The sequence below is a fragment of the Acipenser ruthenus genome, chromosome 9 (assembly GCF_902713425.1).
Source record: "Acipenser ruthenus chromosome 9, fAciRut3.2 maternal haplotype, whole genome shotgun sequence".
Taxonomy (NCBI): Eukaryota; Metazoa; Chordata; class Actinopteri; order Acipenseriformes; family Acipenseridae; genus Acipenser; species Acipenser ruthenus.
The window spans coordinates 46,927,417-46,947,893 of NC_081197.1; the positions used below are offsets into that span (position 1 = coordinate 46,927,417).

Consider the following 20,477-nt stretch of genomic DNA (forward strand, 5'->3'; position numbering starts at 1 on the left):
AAAGTATTTATATATATATATATATATATATATATATATATATATATATATATATATATATATATATATATGCATATATTTTATATTACTAGTGACAACAACAAGGCTTGGTTTTCCTTGTTGTAAAAGTAACATCTTTGAAAAACGTATTTTATAAAAGAAGAAACTATCCTCTTACACTTATTTTTCTGATGTTTGTGCGCTTACAAAAGGCTGGACAACAGGAACAAAGTCAGTTTAGACAAATTCACTGTAATGTAATTTATTTTATAGTACTTTTCCTTGAAAGAAAAAAACAAATTATATATATTATATATATATATAATGTATGTAATATATTATTATTATTATTTGTTTATTTAGCAGACGCCTTTATCCAAGGCGACTTAAAGACTAGGGTGTGTTAACTATGCACCAGCTGCAACAACGTCTCACCCAAAAGACGGAGCACAAGGAAGTTAAGCAACTTGCTCAGGGTCACACAATGAGTCAGTGAGTGAGCTGGGATTTGAAACGGTGACTTTCTGGTTACAATCCCTTTTCTTTAACCACCAGACCACACAGCCCCCTCTATAAACTAACCTCATACAGTAGAATGGAACTTTTGGCTGATTTTGTTACTGTTACCTGATTTGAAAAAAGAAAAAGAAAAAAACGTCTTCTGTGTCATACTTTGTGACTTTTAAATCCACTTTTCTTATTATCTGTACTTTACAATATATATATATATGAAACATTGTATTATATAAATCTGTTATAACATCTGCAGTGTTTCAACTGAAGATTTGTCATTAAACAATTGAAGTGCAATGGTGTTTTGTGCTACTTTCATGTGAACTCCATTTCTTCTGTCTTCCATGTTCTAATATACCAGCAATAAACTGGTGCAGATTTCACATCCTAAAAATGTGACGGATATGTTTTTTTACAATAATTGATTATCAGTATAATCATAAGTATGTATTGATTAATTGTACTGATTATCGCTAATTGTATTATAGACAAGTAAAAACCAGTCAACAAGCAGAAAAAAGAGTGAGAAAAAAACACTAACTAGGAATGCATTTTTAAAGGTCACAGTGCTGTTTGATTTTGCCCAAGGAGATTTCATAACACTGAAAATATGAAGTTTCCAGCTGAAATCGTTTGAGATATTAGCAACAGTATATGCGGTGGTTGCAGGTTTGCAAACTCATGCAATCTCCCCTCCTGGGAATGCTTCGTGAGGATTAAGAACTGGTCTAATGGGATAATAAACAGAGGGAACTATTATGAAAATTCAGAGGGAATAAAGTATTCCTTTAAACTCAAAGAAAATGATCGAAGTGGGGGTGTATGTTCCAGAACCTCCAATTAGTTATAGTGACATCCAGTTTGCAGTAACATGGTTGACTTTTGTGCTAATTTTAGGTCACAGCCCAGTAGGCTGATCTCAGGCATCAATAATGCTCCTAATGTACCTGGATCAGCTTTTAGCAATATGGTTTTGTGTGGAAGACATGCTCATTACGATTATACTGTACTGTATCACCAGCTAAGTCTACACTGATCTGCAGTTCCACAGAAAGGAATATCTTTTAAGATAGTCAATAACAAAAAAAACTGTTCATTGTCCTAATTCACAAATGCATTCAAATTGCTAGTATAGCATTGTTAGTAATAAGGTCCTTAAGTTTAAAATGGGGAACAGTTTTTGCACAGTTTTTTAGCATTTTCCTATACTTTTCCCATGTTTATACTACGCACTTACTGTGCTAACATGCCTGGCTATGGTTTATCAATTGTTTAATACATTTTCACTGTTGATTATATTTATTAGCACTTTGCAATGCTATAGTGATATATACCCCAGTTGTATAAGGGTAGGAAAAGCATGTAGTGTTTTCTTGTACACTATTTCGGTCCTAATAAAATGATGAGATTATAAATACATGCAACATAGCATTCTTTGTTAAAGTAATTGCAGCTAACAAAGTAGTTCCCCCATGCACATGCATTAATTTTATATGTCTCAAATGTGCAGTTTAGCAAACATGTATTTTCATTTTAAAACATGATTTCTGGTACTACACTAGATTAAATAAATATATGTTTGCAGATCATGCTTTTAGACCGTCTTGCACTTCCTGGGTCATTTTACCTGGGGGGTGAACTTATCTCCACCCCTTCCCTGGCTTCTTACCTGTCAAAAACCAAGCAGCTGCTTCCCCTATTAACTAACCGATGTAGTTCATGGAAGTGCAAAATGAGAATGATTTTGTTAGCTATAATTACTTTAACTGAATCCACATAAATACCCCACTGTATACTGCATAACAAAAGTGAACTGTTCTGACCTAGTGCCATAAAGCCTTAGAAGTTGCATGTTACATTTCAAAGTAAATGGCAGAAAGTAGAAGACACACAGGTTTTGTTTGGAGCTTTTCCAACAATTAAATGGTCATTAAATAATCCAAAAGAGCATTGCCAGGCGTGGGCAGGTAATGTCTGACACACATGTAACAGAAAAAAAAGGAAACATCTTTGTAAAGCATGCAGAGCTAAAGGGCTGCCGTCAAGCAGTTTGTTCAGAGCAAAATGGGAAGCAGGCAAACCATGACAACAGCAGCTGTGCGCGCAGTGCATTGTGGGATTGTTTCACTCCTGCTCCATCTATATTTAGCTTGTGGAAGCTTTGACAAGTAGGCCAGAACTAGGATCAATGAGCTGATACAGGGTGCTCAATGAAATTACTTCTGTGATCAAACAGTGTGGGAAATTAAGGCTTGTTTTCTTTTCGAAAGATGGCATCAGAAGGTAAGCCTGAAGGGTTTCATTTGTTTCTTACATGCTTTGGTTTACCTGACAGTGCAGCTTTTCAGTACAGGGATGTACTCGTAAACCACCCTGTTTTTTTTTTTTTTTTTCCTTTTGTGAACTGTTTCAATGCGTTTATGCGGTGTTGAACATAATAAATAATGTAAAAGAACTGATGCAGTTAAAAAATAAATACCCTGCTGTATTCTGGTAACTGCAGTCACATATTGTATGTTGTATTACTGTGCAGTGCTGCTCATGCTTACAAATAACCAATGTGAAATATGGGAGAGTTTCAGTATCAACCTCAATGCCTCAGAATTGCAACGACAAAGAACTTCACTGTGCATTTTCATTTCTCTTGTCAGTTTCTTACCTGGTATAACATGGGCTAAATTATTATTTCATAAGACATTTGGTATAAGACTTTCTCTAGTAAAATGTTAGCTGTTTAGTGTTTGTCTCATGACACATAAACTCTATGACACCAGGAACCACACTAAGGATGTGACTGTTTTATCTGTAGTAGTTCTCATGCCAAAAAACGTGGTGGCCACTGAGTGCGACCACCAACGCCCACCGGTAACCACACTCTACTGTGGAAGCAGTAAAAGGAACCAGAATGCAAATCCAAACCATAACAATTGCAATGGGATGGGCTTAAAGACTTGATTACAGATGATTAAATATCTACTGTGAGGTTTGCTGTGGCTACACAAAAATCACCCTTGTGGCCGCATTGAGGAAAAACTGATATTTAATTTGAATTTCATTTAATCTTTATTTTATCAGATAAAAAGATTGAAAACTAATTTTCTCATTTACAACAACGATCTGGTCAAGAGGCAAACATCACAGCAGCACAAAGCAAATAAATACAACATAGAATAAATAACACATTAACAAGTACATACACATGCATTAGACAATAATAAATTCAGATTCAGATTAAAAACATCCTCCGAAACAAAACTCTGTAGTTTTAATTTGATTTGAAATGTATTCCAGTCAATAGCAGCTGCAAACTGAAATGAATTACACCCAAAAACAGTGGACACTCTGGGAAGAACCAATCTAATAAATGAATCTGATCTTAAATTGTAAACTGAAGCCGAGAACTGTAATAGGTTGCACAGATATAGTGGGGTTTTCCCAGTCAGGGTTAACTAACCTAAGCCAATGATCCAGTGTGCAGTGAAGGTCATTCAACCATAATATAAAATCACAGTGATGAGTAGGATAAGAAGCACCAGTTATAAATCTTATAGAATGGTATAAAGCACCACGAGTTTTGAGGCCATTTTGTAGACAACATCACCATAATCTAGTATTTGAAGAACAGACATCTGGACTAGAGTATACCTTCTTCTGGAAAGGGTAAAACAAAGTGCTCTTACAAAGAATTCCCGAGTGAAAGTGAGACATGTATCCGTGTGGTGACGGTGATGTCGCAGCCTTACTGGCTTGGGCCAAATGTTAGAAACCACTTTCTGTGGTCATTTATAAATCTGGAGGCCAGTTACCAAACCATAAACCAGAACGTTGCGCCAAAAAGTGGATGAAGGTGAAAAAGTATTAATCAGTATTCTTAAAATTAGGGGAAAGTCCATAACTGTGAAATTCCAATAGTAAAAAATTATAATTAATAACAAAGTGAGACATTCGGCAGTCCAACAGACTGTAGTCCAGCGCTTATCCACTACGTAATGTATGGAAGACAGACAACGATGTTACGTAATCAGAGTTCCACGTCTACTATATTTTGTTTATTTTTACATACATGCCCCAGGCCACCAGGGAGAACGGTGACGTTACGTATGTGTTTTGGCCGTGGGTCAGTTTCAATACCACCAGAAGCACGGGGAGGATAAATAATTAATTAGATGGGTCACGTGCTCAGCATTGCTTCCTGCCAATGACATTTCTCTCTTCTGCTCTCCTGCATCACAGAAAGGATGCTGTATGTAGCCAAACCAATGTGAGCAAAATAGAGTACCTGCTGCAACTCTGCAGGTAGGAGCTGTTTCAGCAAATTGGGATAGTGATTCCAGTAGTGCAGTTACTTCAAGGTTATTGTTGATGTAGTAGGTATGGTAACTTCAAAGGGAAACACGTTTTTGTGTCTGTTTCTCAAATCCAGCAGGTGCAACAATACGAATAATTACAGAATCCTATGATAAATCATCAGATATTGTAGGCCAAAATACATTTCCGAAACTCGGGCCATCAGTTCTGTTATTTTATGTTGGAAGTTGAAAAATATCACTTATTAGTAAAAGAACAAGGCTCAAGAATAAATCATTTCTTTGTAGCTTTTCGTTAACGCGGCCTTTTGTTTTCAGAATCAATACGCGAAGGTAAACTGTACGAATGTAAACTGTAATATTCGATGCCAACCCACAACAGTTTATTAATGGTGAGCTCTCGCAAAACATGAAGGACGTAAAGAAGTGTGTTTCTCTGTTGATATTACTGTCCGGCTACTTTGGTTTTGTTCCGGGCTGTCTACTGTACATTGAAGCAGCGTCTGCAGTCCGCTGTGTCTAGTCTCTGGGGGTAGCTTAGCGTAGTCTGTGCAACATCAGCAATAAAAGAAAATGCTAAATTCGTTACGAATAAGCTGTCACTGAATACAATTAAGCTAATCTTGTTAGTTTAAGGACTGTTTATTATAATTTCATGAGCAAAGGGTTGGGATGTTGAAATAAATGTGGTTAAAACATATGTGATGTTTTAAATGTTACATATTTTCTGAATATTTGGATGATGCTATGAATGTGTACAGTAGATGAGAACAATGCTGAAAAAAACCCTATTGTTTTCTATGCAAATCTTGGCAGTAGACGACTGTACATTTGTGTAATGGCTCCTCTGAGAACAACTTAATCAGCAACTTTCTCAATTGCAGTAGGCTGAAGTATTCCCGATTTTACATTTATATTCACAGAAGTATGCTTTATATTCCACTCCTAGCACAGTACTTGAGCTTACAGGGAGAACTTGTTTTTTCAAATATCATTGGGACACAAACTCTATTTTTAAAAAGCTTTGTAGAAGCATAGGGCACTTGAACTTTTCTGTCAATGACTTGCGTGAGTTATTCTTCTTCTTTGCAAAGCCCTTGATATAGTTTTATTAACACTATTTGCCTAGGTCATCCTAAACATGGAGAAACATTTTTGTGCAGCAAAACCCAGTTGCCAACAACATATGTATTGTAAACCATAAGTAATTTTTAAAAGCAACGACTGACTCTAAAATACCTTTTTTTTCTCTGCAGGCTCTGACATGGGTTCCACGGGAGAAATCAATGGCTCGGGTAATCTCATGGACTTCCTGGATGAGCCCATACCAGACGTAGGGACCTATGAGGACTTCCACACCATCGACTGGCTGAGAGAGAAATCCCGGGACACAGACCGGCACAGGAAGGTAATGGAACTAATGCACAACACAGCTTTTTTAGAATGTATTGAGCCAAACTTGTCCAGATGTGATACAACAATTCCAGTAGTTTCTTGCCTCGGCACATATTATACAATAAATCAGTTGATGAGTTTTTGGCTGCTAATCATTTGCTCATAGACCAAGCAAAGATCACTGAGAAGTAATATATACATTTTTAAAACTGTAATAAATAAAAATATAATAATCAGTCCTCATAAGTAACTGCCCACTTTCCTGGGAGCCGTGCCCTGATAACAGTAGTGCTTCAGACTTTAAGATTATACCAGTAGAATGCAGCTGCTTCTCAATTGAATTTTATTTTTTTTCAAGTATCACCTAAGGTTTGTAATTGGGGGGGGAAAACACATATTAAATCACTGGATTTGAAACAGGTCTCTCTCAAATATATTAATATGTAGTTGCTGAAAATTAATCAAAATATTCTGAGTAACATAACCATGTATGCACAAATATATGTGTGTGTTTTTTCCTGATCATGTCCAAGCACATATTATGACTACCCCAGAACACTTGGAGTGATGAAAGTGCGATGCTCTCAAAATGTTGGTTCAAAAAGTTTTTGCAGTTGCAGCCTGGGTCACTAATACTCAAACTTGTCAAACACTCCGCATCCCTTTCAGACACTAGAAATAATATATAATACATATGGGCTAAATTTGTAGTTTTTATTTTGGTTCAGGAGAGTGTTTAAAAATATGCATTTTTATTGTGATCTACTTAAGTTTCTGTCAAACATGGTCAGACATACAGTAGGTATTACTCTGCAGTTTCTGCATGCCATTTGAAACTTTCCCTTCATGGTTTCTTTCACCAAATAATTTTCTTTTTACATTAAAGCTAACTGTATTTACTTTACACCCTGTTTCCTATCCATGTATCTCCTTTTTATTTCTAGATTGCCAATAAAAGTAAAGAATCGATATGGGAGTTCATAAAAGGTCTGCTGGATGCCTGGTCAGGATGGGTGGTGATGCTTCTAATTGGGCTTCTGGCAGGTACGACCTTTAACCTTTAAAACGTTACTGATGACCTGCAACGTTGGTAGGTACTGTATCAGTCTATAATGGTTCTTTACCATTTTATCTGTAGAGCATTATTTTAATGGTTTTCCAGGTATCCACGATTGAAACACAAGATTAGAAATAAACATAAATTAACACACACGCCATGTGTTTTTTTTGTTTGTCTGAGGACACGTGGGTAAGAGTAACCTGTAATGGTTTAAACTGTTGTATGATAGGAATTGTATGTTACATCCTGGACTAGTTGCATACCTTTTAGTCATTGTGTGGTGACCCCTTTTTTTTTTTTTTAACCTGATTGTGTTCAGGTACACTAGCAGGTGTGATCGATCTAGCGGTGGACTGGATGACAGATTTGAAAGAGGGCGTGTGTCTCTCTGCTTTCTGGTACAGCCATGAGCAGTGCTGCTGGACCTCCAACGAGACCACCTTTGATGACCGGGATAAGTGCCCTCAGTGGCAGAAATGGTCCGAGCTTATGGTCGGACGATCGGAGGTGAGCAGTTAGATCATGACGGGAGTACAAAACTGTTTCTTTTTGTGTTTAGGAGGTTTGTTTAGCACTATGTGTTTTTATTTATTTATTTTTTTTAAAATGAAATGCTTTTATATAATAATTATTACCCTTTATGATCTTTTACAGGGTGCCAGCGCTTATGTGTTGAACTACTTCCTGTACGTGATGTGGGCTCTCACCTTTGCTTTCCTGGCAGTGTCTTTAGTCCGAGTTTTCGCCCCATATGCCTGCGGGTCTGGGATTCCAGAAGTGAGGAACTGTGAAGGAAACTCTACTGTGCTAAAATGTATTTTGTGTTTACTGTGATGAGAGAGGCAGATGTATACAGTATTTTTATGGATATAGAGTTTATAAGGAATGCTCCAGAGCATTTTATTTTTAATCAACCTATAAATGGAAGACCAATCTGCACCAAGTTCCATAAAGAAGCTGCATGGATAGCATAGCTCTATTTCACGGTGATAGTTTAAATTGACCAGGTGGCAATTATTTGTAATTGTTCTAAATAGTTACCAAGTTTTGTTTTAATATTACATTTAATTATCACAACCTTTCCCTAACCATACTTTATAGTACAACTGAGTAAATTATAGGAAATTACCACAATAATTACACAGCCTTATTATCCTGTTAGTGTAAAGCATGACCTGTTTCTGTCAAGCTGCCATATTGACGCAGTTCACTTCACCCTACTTGATGCAGAGATAATGGGAAACTCATGCTTGACTATATTTACAGGCTATTTTATACTTTTTTTTCCTTTCATTTTACTGGCTGTTAAGATGAAGTACTTAAATCCAAACAGTAAATCATATTTTAGCATGTGGGTTTTCAGTACTGAGATATAAAACACATTTTGTCTCCTTTAAAGTTGATTGGATCCAAACTCACTAAGTCTTTTGATTTGTGTTTTTACTGGAAATTCATAAACTATTTACAGGAGACCAAAGGGAAATGTTCATAATACAAGAATAGTGTAAACTGCTAGGAATGACTCTACATACTACCCTGTTTATGTACTGCTGATGTATTGTTGGTACTGTAATGTTTATGAAAAAAAAGTTGTGTTAGGTGACATTTATGTCTTTTCTTTAAGTTCTTAAAGTTGTTCAAGTTTATTTTCAGTAATAATAAAATAAACTGTTTTCTAGATCAAGACCATCCTGAGTGGTTTCATCATCAGAGGCTACTTGGGAAAGTGGACCCTTCTGATTAAGACGGTGACCCTGGTGCTGGCCGTGTCCTCAGGGCTCAGCTTGGGGAAGGAGGGGCCTCTTGTTCATGTGGCCTGTTGCTGTGGCAACCTCTTCAGCGGCCTCTTTTCCAAGTACAGCAAGAATGAGGCAAAGCGGAGAGAGGTACATCTACCCATTTAATACTGTCCAGTGTTTACGAAGTTGCCTAGTGCCAAGTATAAAAAAAAAAGTGTGGTGGTTTTGTGTGGACAGCAAAGACCATGAAGCACATTTTCCTTGTGACCGAAGCTGAATTTCAGTCCCTTCCCAGGTGACATGCTAGTGCATTAATCCACTGTGTGCCACCTAAAATCCAATACCTGTTATTGAGAAACATGAAGCTTAGAAAAAGGTTGTTGGACCGGCAGTGTTGATACAACAAAGTATGTTTAATTTTTGTGCTGTCTAATTTAAAGAGAATGCTTAGTGTGCTCTGTGTATAATGTCATCCTTTGTATAACACACACCTGTGTGTGACGTGCATAACTGCAGCCTTGGATTTCATCCCTTGTATAACGCTCTTCTTTATACAAGCATATCAAAACAGAAAACCTGTGCATATATAACATGCAACTTGTATATAGTGCACAGACATTCTCCCAATATTTTGTAAAAGAATATGTTATATTCTGAAATTTACTTTGTCCTTACAAAGAAAATGAAACAAAAATATAGTAAAACAAACAATAGCATTGTGTGTAGTGTGCAGTATATGTGCTCTATGTTTCTGATGCACAGTTTTGTATGTTTCAGGTTTTGTCAGCTGCTGCTGCTGCTGGAGTGTCGGTTGCCTTTGGCGCTCCGATCGGAGGAGTACTTTTCAGCCTTGAGGAGGTACGAGATGTTCTTACAAATATATTGTTTCCACGTTTTATGATGCAGTTCAGGCCCTCTGCCAGTCCCCAAAATAATATGCAAAACGATTGTTTAATAGTCTGGTTTATTATTAGGCAGTGGAAATCTTATCCAACAATGTCTTATAGAATCGCTTTACATTTATATGATGTTTCCAATCATTTTGACTGGTTTTGATCCCTGATGCTACAGTTGGCGCCACTTTATGGGAACACCTCGAGAGAAGGAAAAATATCCAGAATAAACAGCTGTCCCAGTTAAACGAGAGGCAGTTGAGACGACCTTAGTCACACTTGATTCTTAATGAAAAGAAAAATAATTAAATCACATCACATTATGATTAAATGTTAAATACATAATTTAAAATACGTGTCAATGTTTTTTTTTTTTTTTTTTTTACTCCTAAACAAATTTAATTGCACCTTTGATGTTGACACGCCAATGTTCTTTGCAACAGCAGCCTGATCAAACACACTTATGCAAGTAGAATGCGGCAAGGCATAGAGCAGTTCAGTGCAAGTACTGGAACAATTCGGTGCCATATAGTCCAGTATAGTCGAGAGTTGTGAGGGTTACAGACGCTGTCTGAACAGGTGTGTCTTGAGGTGCCGGAAGGTGGTCAGGGACTGAGCAGTTCTGATATTCGTGGGTAGGTCATTCCACCACTGAGGGGCAAAGATGGAGAAGGGGCAGGCTCTGGAAGCGGGGGAGCGGAGGTGGGGTACAGCTAATCTGCCAGTGGTGGAGGAGCGGAGGGGGCGAGAGGGGGTGTAGGGAGAAATGATAGTCTGGAGGTAGGAGGGAGCAGAAAGGCCGAGACAGCGGTAGGCGATTATCAGTATCCCAATTAGGAGGTGCCGACTGTATACATTGTTATATATTTGTCTCTTACTGGGTATGGATAGTACAGAATCAGATGTTTCTCATTGTTATCTGGAATTAAGAAGCAGACACGTGCCAGACAACATTCAAACAAGTTAGGGAGAAAAAATATAAAATCTCAGTATTGGAAATAAGAATACATATATAGAATTATTGCAAACAAAAATTGTTTGAAATGTATTTGTAAAAGATCATGATTAAAAAGTTTAGACATGTGCTGTACATCCCTAACTTACCATTCCTACTGTAGGTGAGCTACTATTTCCCACTGAAGACCTTGTGGAGGTCCTTCTTTGCAGCTCTGGTAGCAGCCTTTACCCTGCGCTCCATCAACCCCTTTGGAAACAGCCGGCTGGTGCTGTTCTATGTGGAGTACCACACCCCCTGGTACATGGCAGAGCTCTTCCCCTTCATCCTGCTGGGTGTCTTTGGGGGGCTGTGGGGGACCCTCTTTGTCCGCGGCAACATTGCCTGGTGCCATCGCCGCAAGACCACGCTGCTGGGCAAGTACCCTGTGCTGGAGGTGATTGCAGTGACAGCCATCACTGCCATCGTGGCCTTCCCCAACCCGTACACACGGCGCAGCACCAGCGAGCTCATCTCGGAGCTCTTCAATGACTGTGGAGCGCTTGAGTCCTCCCAGCTCTGCGACTACATCAATGACTCAAACATGACCCGACCTATAGATGATATCCCTGACCGCCCTGCTGGCCCCGGTGTCTATGCAGCTCTGTGGCAGCTCGCGCTGGCGCTCATCTTCAAAATTGTCATCACCATCTTCACCTTTGGCATGAAGGTAAGCTAATGACTTGATGTCTGCCATTTGTGTATATGTGTGAGATTTGTGACATAAAACAGTTCATAGAGGGCATATCATCTTCAAAAAGCAAAAGCAGATTTCTGAGCTAAAACATTTGTCTACTTCACTTAGTTTAACTGTCATAGAGGCTGCTGTAACTGACGAAGTAGAGGGAAATAATTTACAAACATCTAAAACTTGAAGAGTTTGACACAGCGAGTGACAATAGTTAGATACTGTGCAGTACATTGCAACTTGAACCAAGTGATAAGAGTCTTAAGAAGTTCAATAAGAGGTGTAATGTGACATATCCTGAGGAATTTAGATAGGCAAATGATTAATGGACACAGCTTTTACAATATTTTCTATGTTGTATTCTACTCATTCTTCTGGTCTGGTCCCCCATGTCTATAGATTCCTTCAGGACTGTTTATCCCCAGTATGGCTGTGGGTGCCATTGCTGGCAGGATAGTTGGAATAGGTGTAGAGCAGATGGCCTACCACCATCATGACTGGATTATCTTCAAGAACTGGTGCCGACCAGGTGCTGACTGTGTTACTCCAGGACTGTACGCCATGGTGGGGGCTGCAGCTTGCTTAGGTACTGTTACGAAGTTACATGCATCACAGTCATTACATTGACATTGACATCATCACAGCTCTTGTTGTATATAACTAGGGCTTCTGATTTTTTGTGTTTTCCTCCGACTTTTCTACTCTCCTTTAAAAATTCAATTGATACCTGTTAAGCCATTCATTTTTCTCCATCACAACTGAGAACCGTGTTAATAGTAAAATTGATTTCATTTACGGGCTTTTAAGTCTTACTTTTTCATTTAAAAGCAGACGCGATTCATCTTTATGTAAATACAGTTACTTATAACTATTGTAATAAAGTGTGTCCAGCATAAAAGTTTAAATAGTTTAGTTTAAATAAAGATTAGTTGCTTATTAACATGTTACAATCTCATTTGTACGTCCTGCTTGTAAATTAAAAATGAAAGCTTGGCCGATTTAAAAGCCTATTTAGTTTACAATCTGTTTTACTATTAACAAATTTCTCAGCTGTGATTGAGATGCACGAATGGCGTAACACATATCATTTGAATTGTTAAAGGAGAGTATAAAAGTTGGAAAACACCGAAAATCAGATATAATATACAATATACAATACATTACATAATATACAATATAATATACATTACAACAGATTTTAAACTGAGCCCCACAGGGATCTCTGCTGCTGGAACATGGTTAATTGCCAGTTTTTTATATAATTAACAATATCAATCCTTATTGAATCATGACTGTGTACATGAACAGATAAGGTCATTTGTTTGCCATTTCATAGGCGGAGTTACCAGAATGACAGTTTCTCTGGTTGTGATCATGTTCGAGTTGACGGGGGGCCTAGAGTACATCGTACCCCTCATGGCTGCCGCTGTCACCAGCAAGTGGGTGGCAGATGCCTTTGGGAAGGAGGGCATCTACGAATCGCACATCCATCTGAACGGCTACCCTTTCTTGGACGTGAAGGACGAGTTCACGCACCGCACGCTGGCCACTGACGTGATGCGGCCGCGGCGCAGTGAGCCCCCCCTGGCTGTCCTCACCCAGGACAGCACCACTGTGGAGGACGTGGAGACCCTCATCAAAGACACCGACTACAATGGCTTTCCTGTGGTGGTGTCCAAAGAGTCAGAACGACTAATCGGCTTCGTTCAGAGGAGAGACCTCCTCCTGGCCATCAGTAAGCAACCTCGTATTAGGAAACCCGTTACAAAAACAGGGCTGGCTAAAGCACTGAGATACATGTGTCCTGTCACACACTGATGGATCTAAGTTGGATATAAAGATTATAATAAATTACTAAAACTGATTAAATTGTGTAATGATTACAGGAAAGGTGGATCACAATCTTGCTTTTGAAACGGTATACATCTTACTACCTAATAATTGCTTGAAATTTGCTTATGCTTCTTCTTGTGTTCTTGCGCTAACCTTTGTCAGAAAGTGCCAGACAGAAGCAGGATGGTGTTGTGAGTAGCTCTGTGGTGTACTTCATTGAGGACACCCCACAGTCACCTGCCAGCAGCCCCCAGTCCCTCAAGCTGCGACGCATCCTCAACCTGTGCCCATTCACAGTGACCGACCACACCCCCATGGAGACAGTAGTGGACATTTTCCGCAAACTGGGGCTCCGCCAGTGCCTTGTCACCCGCAGTGGGTAAGTCATGTATACCTACCGATGGAGATGATATCCCCTCTGGGGGTTACAGTGGAGGTGAACATATGTACAATGCCTGTCATATATAGAAAGTATCAGAATGTGGGGGCATATGGAGGCATGTGTCTTCTGTCAGTTTGCCAAACGTACCTTTTTACTTGTGCAGTCTGTGTCTGTAATAAAGGCCTGGTGGTGGATGAATATCACTGATGTTTCTTTGTTTTTCCTCTTCAGTAATATTCTGTGAAAGTGCTGCCATTAAGATTTTTGTTGTCTTTTGGTCAGTATTTATTGATTTCTTAGTTTTATGTGTTTACATTCTGATCTACCAGTTGGTGGTACATAACTATTTACTCTTATTATGACTCTTATTATGACTCTTATTGTATCTGGGAGCGTTTTTTCCAAGTTAGTTTTGCCCTCAGCGAAGTAATTTCCATAAACTGATGTCAACTTTTTTTTTTCTTCTCTCCAGGCGCCTCTTAGGCATTATAACTAAAAAGGACGTTCTCCGACACATGGCCCAAATGGCAAACCAAGACCCTGAATCTATCATGTTCAATTAATCAGTGTCATAGGTGGATGAAGTCCATGCTTGCTGATACCTTCAAGGAGTTTCTAAGCTTATACTGTAATGCCAACGAAAGCACCCAGGGCCTTGCTGGGAGGACTTGCTGAAATGGGAAAGGAATCAGAAGAGACAGCCTCTGGGGTTTGCAGGGTCTTTGTTGATGCCACAGCAAATGTCATGCTAAGCTTTTATCTTTTAAAAGTTGTCCTACCCTGGAACAAATTTAACAAAGCATTAATATTTTCGCAGTAATACTGTAGTGTGAAATCATTATCAACAACATAAATAATTTATAAACAGAGTAGGTGGGGCTGGCAGAGTTAAAGGGACACATTGACACATGATTTGACTTGAATAAAACGAAGAAGGTTATTTAGTCCTGGCACTTGAGATTCAACAGGCACCTCAAAGCAAGCTGAAAAGCCAAGTAAATAAAGATTTGCTACTAAGTCAATATCAAGCAACAAAACCTGAAGCCACAAAAAATGATTAAATAGTTAAAAACAATTGTTTTGTAGTCATCACATCCTGATGACTTTTTTTTTATATATAAACTCAGAAGCACCTGCATGACCTTAAAAGGGCTCTCAAACAAGTTTGGGTGAAACACTAGATTGTAATCATTAACCTGACCCCCTGCAACACTTATACCCCATTGGATCTGATCAAAAAATCTGCTTTGTACACAAACACCTTTTCATGATCCTGCTAAAAATGAGCCGGTATCCAATCCTGTTTTTTGATCCTATTAGTACAACCGGCCCCAGGTCACTGATGTGAAGTGCATTTACTTTACTACTAAGTACTATGGACTATTTGGAAACTGGACAACTCATGTAAAAGCTACATGTAAATCGTATATAAATTACTTTGTTGTAATGATATTGCACAAAATCATCATTAGTAAGTCACAATTACAAAGCTCTGAATCTCATATTCAAATGTGACATTTTCCAAACAATTTGCAACGACTTCACGTACTTCTCTCGCTGCCTTCTCCAGCCAGTGACGTCACAGGAGCGATTTCCAGCAATGGCGGATTACAGTTTGATAAAATGCAGAATTTAAACAGCTCGTTTGACATAAACCAATCAAAAACAATCAAAACAAACCTGAGATTACATTGCTTTCCCATCTATTTTATCATTTACAAACAAACCAAAAAGTGTTTCTTATCCCCTTTTAAGATAACTGCTATTTCACAGCTGCGCAGAGTTGCTCTTTAAGCTAACTATAAAGAGCTCAGGCCTTTTAAATGCAGAATGGCTGATTAAAATTGGCATTGCAAAGGTTGATCATTTGAGTATACTTTAAACTCATTATTTAAACCTGTCATTGACATGCATAATAGTGGTAACTAGTATGTAATATGCTTGATCTACAAAGCTGCAGTGGAACATATTGCACAGTGTCTCAATAGTAAAAGAAAGCTGTTTAGTTACTGAAGCTACAGTGAAATGTTTTATATGTATGGCTGTATTTATTTGTATTTACCTTTGACCTAGTTGGCACTGAACCAACAACCTTTATTAGCAGTCATTGTTTCCTTGATGGATTACATCAATATTGAGAGATTCACAACATATCTTGCTTAATATGCAAATGTTTAACAGTTTCATCATGACAACTGTATCTTTTGGATATATCTTATACTCAGTACTGACATTGTTTTGCCAGTATCACTACTACACTACTGTATGTTAACAAATTGTTATTTTTTTAGAGGTAAATAGTACAGCTGGAACACAAAAAATGAACTTTTTAAAAAGCGAATCAATTTAAAATATGAAGTGTATGCATCTTTTTTTAATGCATTTGTTTTACTTTTTTTTATTGGAGAGTGTATTGAATTAATTCCTGTATTTATTTATTTATTTATTTTGGCTTCTGTAACAGTCCAAATCAGTGAAAGGATGTTGACACCCCTCAGCTCCTTCCTTGAGCTTCTTGCAAGGTAGCTATGGCAGCCCTGTCTTGTTTGACTAATAAGATTGTTCTTTTATGTTTATCACCCAACACTAAACTGTCAAAATTCTGTACCTGTGCACAACATGATTTTAAAAAGGGGCAAAAAGGGATAATTCTCCACATGCATGTATATACCAACACAGGATAATGACAAAACATTGATTGCAAAGTACTGTACATTTCTATTTGCCCTTTTTTAATAGTTTCAGATTAATCTTTAAAAAGCTGCAACTTGAATATTATTGATCGTATATTTTGCTCAGCAGAATGTATATTTAGCTTTTTTTAGTCTGGGCATGTATGAAAGAATGGGGCCAGTGGATAAAGCACTATAGTAAAATTATATAACTAATACTATTCAACTTCTTTGGTAAATGGTAAAGTGCTAGTACATTTTTATACATAGTGCCTATGTTCCATATTGAAAGCACCTGCCCCCTAATAAATAAATGGATAATTTATATAAATTGGTTTTTATTATCCACTGTGTATTTATTTAGAAATGTTTGAAGCAGCTTTACATAAGGTAATTGCATTGGATTTCTTTGTGTTGTACAACTTTTTTTTATTTCTTATCATGATGTGTTGTTTTGTGCAATAAAATATAATAAGCATTTGAACGTTTTTTTTATATCTAAAGAACTACGCAGTTCTATTAAAGTGTCAATTATAAAGACATTTTTACAGTCCTTTTTCAAAGTGTGAACCCTTATGCACTAATTGTCTGTCTGTCACACTACTCCGTAAATTCAATCTCCAAACTTGTATTAGTGTCATTATTAGACGTTATAAACATTTTCAATTGAATTAGGGTATAATCTTAAACTTGATTTATATACAATGTGTACTATTCTAAATTATTTTAAAAAGCATTTTTTTTAAATGTAATATCAACTATGACAAAAATTGTTCCCTTTACATTTAAGAAACTGCATAATGTTTTCTGTAACTTTATTTGTGAAAGAGAAATAGATAAGTATGCATAGGTATCCTTTGTTTAGACTTGCTGCAATTGCATTCTTCAGCTGGGCCGTTGGAAGATTTATGGGTATCTATGTACAGTACCAATTAGTCAAGAATGAAGAATGTTCTGTTAAGAAAAGAACCAACTGAATGGGTGTACTATACAGGGCAGTAGACAGCTATGAATAATCACTGAGACACTTGCCCATGCACTGCAGCTAACAACGTGTAACAGAGCGTAAATAATAATTATTTGTATGATTTTAACTGAGGCCTTGCTATGTCTGATTTTTTTTAGCTGCCTACAGAGAGGCCATAAGGGGGTCTGAGATTCTTATATAAAGTGCCAATAAGCTTAGCCTGTTCTAGGTTTTTGTTGGCTTCTTCAACATCAGTGTTGGGAATTCTTAAAAATTGTGTTGGGCCATTAATACAAAATAAAAATCCAAGATCCAATCTAGTTATTTATTTGAAGTTTTAGGTTAAGTGAAACGTTTTAATTGCATACATTTACCATATACTTACAAATTGTCTATTTTTCCACCAGTTGAGCCTGACATAGGGCTGGCATAATGTAGCTTGGGGTATATCCACACAAGCCGTAGCTTTAGCTGAATTTTGGTACTGGCACAGAACAAGGAATGGTGAACACAATAAAAAAAATCCCCGACCTACTTTGGTCACATTTTTTAAAATGTGCCATTATGTTGTCCATGGTTTGTTCTGTGACAGTTTGTTAGGGATTTATAATAGAACATGTCTTATGATTTCAGTGTTTCATTGGGGAAAGTTTTATATGATTCCAAAATGATTAAACCACAGATAAGCAGCAGTGTGGAGTAGTGGTTAGGGCTTTGGACCCTTGACTGGAAGGTCGTGGGTTTAATCCCTGGTAGGGGACACTGCTGTTGTACCCTTGAGCAAGGTACTTTACCTAGCTTGCTCCATTAAAAAAAAAAAAAAAAAAAAACAACTGTATAAATGGGTAATTATATGTAAAAATAATGTGATATCTTGTAACAATTGTAAGTTGCCCTGGATAAGGGCGTCTGCTAAGAAATAAATAAGATAAAATGGGATAATAAACAGATACAAATAATAATAAGTCTACAAATTCAGAGGATGTAAAGTATTTATTTAAGCCTACGTGAGAGTATTAATATCCTAACTGATTTTTACATACATTTATCCCGTTTGAAAAGTTCATTGACAGTTCATTAGGAGCACAGGTGTGGTATGTATATTATATATAATTAAAGTGTAAAGCCTGATTTTCCAAACTAATATCTTCTAGTCCAAAGTGTACTTTTATTTATTTATTTATTTATTTATTTACTTTTATGGTACAAGGCCTGCAAGAAACAAAAGTTGTGATCTTTTTGAAAACAAGGCAAACTGGTTTACAAAGAATCTCATTAAAACAACTTCTAAATAACTATGTCTTGTTATGTCCACTAGATGGTGCACAAACGCAAAACACTCTCCATTGGAATGTTAGCAAACTAGGTCAAGGCATGAACATGTGCGTTCAAGTGTTTTATATTTCTTGTAAAGGATGCACATGTCTTTACACAGGGAAAACATGTTTTCACGAGTCGTAACAGTATGAGATAAAATGAAAATGGGTACTTGATATAATAAAAGCCTTGGACTCAGGAGGGCATGTGCCAGGTCTGATATTTCATATTGGACATGTACTGTAAGTGCAAAGAAAAAAAGAAAAAAATAACAAATTTGCTATACAACAGAGAAATGTGTGACCTTCGTGCACAGTTATTTAGTTATTTATATATGTCTGTGGCACTTTTGATAAACGGCTGCAGCAATAAAATGATCCTATTATAAGTTTCCTTAAAATAAGGTTTAAAAAAATTAATTTCTTACCTTACAAACAACATTGTACATGCCCCTATTCTTGTGTTAAAGGTGTTTTGATTATTTGTTTTTCTTAACTTTTTTTTTTATTTGGGGTATGGCGATTTTTTAAATACAATGCTATAGTTAAAAATGTGTTGCGTTATTCCTTTAAGTGTTGTAGTTTACAGAAACCCCAACAATGCAATTAGATCATGTGACCTACAGCAACGGTATCAGGGGTCTGTTTGGAATATTTGCATATTGTGAATTAACACAAAGAACCAAAAGATTTTCAGCACAAGAGGCTGCAATAATGTTAATAATGCTAATAAGGGGCTTTCACATTTTTTGACCATACACATCCGGTAGTATCTGCAAACATGTAACCAGGGTCCGTTGTCCATAGTCACAATTCATTTTCTGATGTAGAGCTATTGTCTTCCTAGATTATCAATAAATCCATGAACCATAAAACTGTTTCTGGCAATAAATCATGAAGCTTCTCAAAACGAAACCAACATCAACAAAAGACAAACTACTGCGTGGTGTTAGACCAGGGAATTCATACTAATTAAATGTTAAATGAAGCATACAGAGGTCAATGAAAGTCACCTACAGTGGCTGGGGGAATAGACCTGAATTTAAATCAAAGCAGATAAAGAGGCTGTGTGGTCCAGTGGTTAAAGCAAAGGGCTTGTAACCAGGAGGTCCCCGGTTCAAATCCCACCTCAGCCACTGACTCATTGTGTGACCCTGAGCAAGCCACTTAACCTCCTTGTGCTCCGTCTTTCGGGTGAGACATAATTGTAAGTGACTCTGCAGCTGATGTATAGTTCACACACCCTAGTCTCTGTAAGTCGCCTTGGATAAAGGCGTCTGCTAAATAAACAAATAATAATAAAATAATAACAATATGGCACAATTCACTGCTTGTGGAGGGCTTAGGACTGAATGGCAAAGTGAGTTCAGTCAGTTTGAACTATTTCATGAAAATGTAATTCAGTCCAATTACTAATTACATTTTTTTGTTTATGAGGATTGTTTTGCGAAGTATGTATTTTGGGATCACCGTATTTCTAATAGGTATATATCACATGGCAGACCTGCCGCCAGTCATACACAAACACACAGCCTGGGTACCCTAAACCTTCCTTAAAAAACACATTATAGAAAGTATAATGTTAACCTGGAAGTTATTGATTAAAAAATGTTTTAAACAAACCTTCACGCATATTACTGTGCGTAGAACTACAGTAATTTGAATGCGAGCTGTGCAAAAGATATATTACACTTCCCAAACCAGAATAAGACGTGAAC

At 37.3% G+C, this 20,477-nt stretch overlaps 1 protein-coding gene across 3 annotated transcripts; it reads left to right on the forward strand.

Annotated features, from left to right (window-relative positions):
- Positions 1–2,633: 2,633 nt before the first annotated feature.
- On the forward strand, positions 2,634–16,954 carry LOC117405096 (H(+)/Cl(-) exchange transporter 4). Of its 3 annotated transcripts, none has more exons than XM_034007889.3 (12): positions 2,634–2,796; positions 6,077–6,228; positions 7,160–7,259; positions 7,595–7,782; positions 7,930–8,052; positions 8,955–9,161; positions 9,792–9,872; positions 11,026–11,571; positions 11,989–12,175; positions 12,926–13,324; positions 13,585–13,801; positions 14,277–16,954. In XM_034007889.3, the coding sequence occupies exons 1-12, from the start codon at positions 2,784–2,786 to the stop codon at positions 14,365–14,367; spliced, it is 2,304 nt and encodes a 767-aa protein (XP_033863780.1). In that variant the 5' UTR covers positions 2,634–2,783; the 3' UTR covers positions 14,368–16,954. The 3 variants fall into 3 exon arrangements, with proteins under 3 accessions (XP_033863780.1, XP_033863781.1, XP_058886102.1); XM_034007890.3 differs by lacking the exon at positions 2,634–2,796 and adding an exon at positions 4,697–4,809; XM_059030119.1 differs by lacking the exon at positions 2,634–2,796 and adding an exon at positions 5,157–5,212.
- Positions 16,955–20,477: the final 3,523 nt, after the last annotated feature.

Coding starts and splice junctions, on each gene's coding strand:
- LOC117405096 (XM_034007889.3), top strand. Junction 8,053..8,954: donor GCGGGTCTGGGATTCCAGAA/GTGAGGAACTGT, acceptor ACTGTTTTCTAG/ATCAAGACCATCCTGAGTGG. Junction 9,873..11,025: donor TACTTTTCAGCCTTGAGGAG/GTACGAGATGTT, acceptor TTCCTACTGTAG/GTGAGCTACTATTTCCCACT.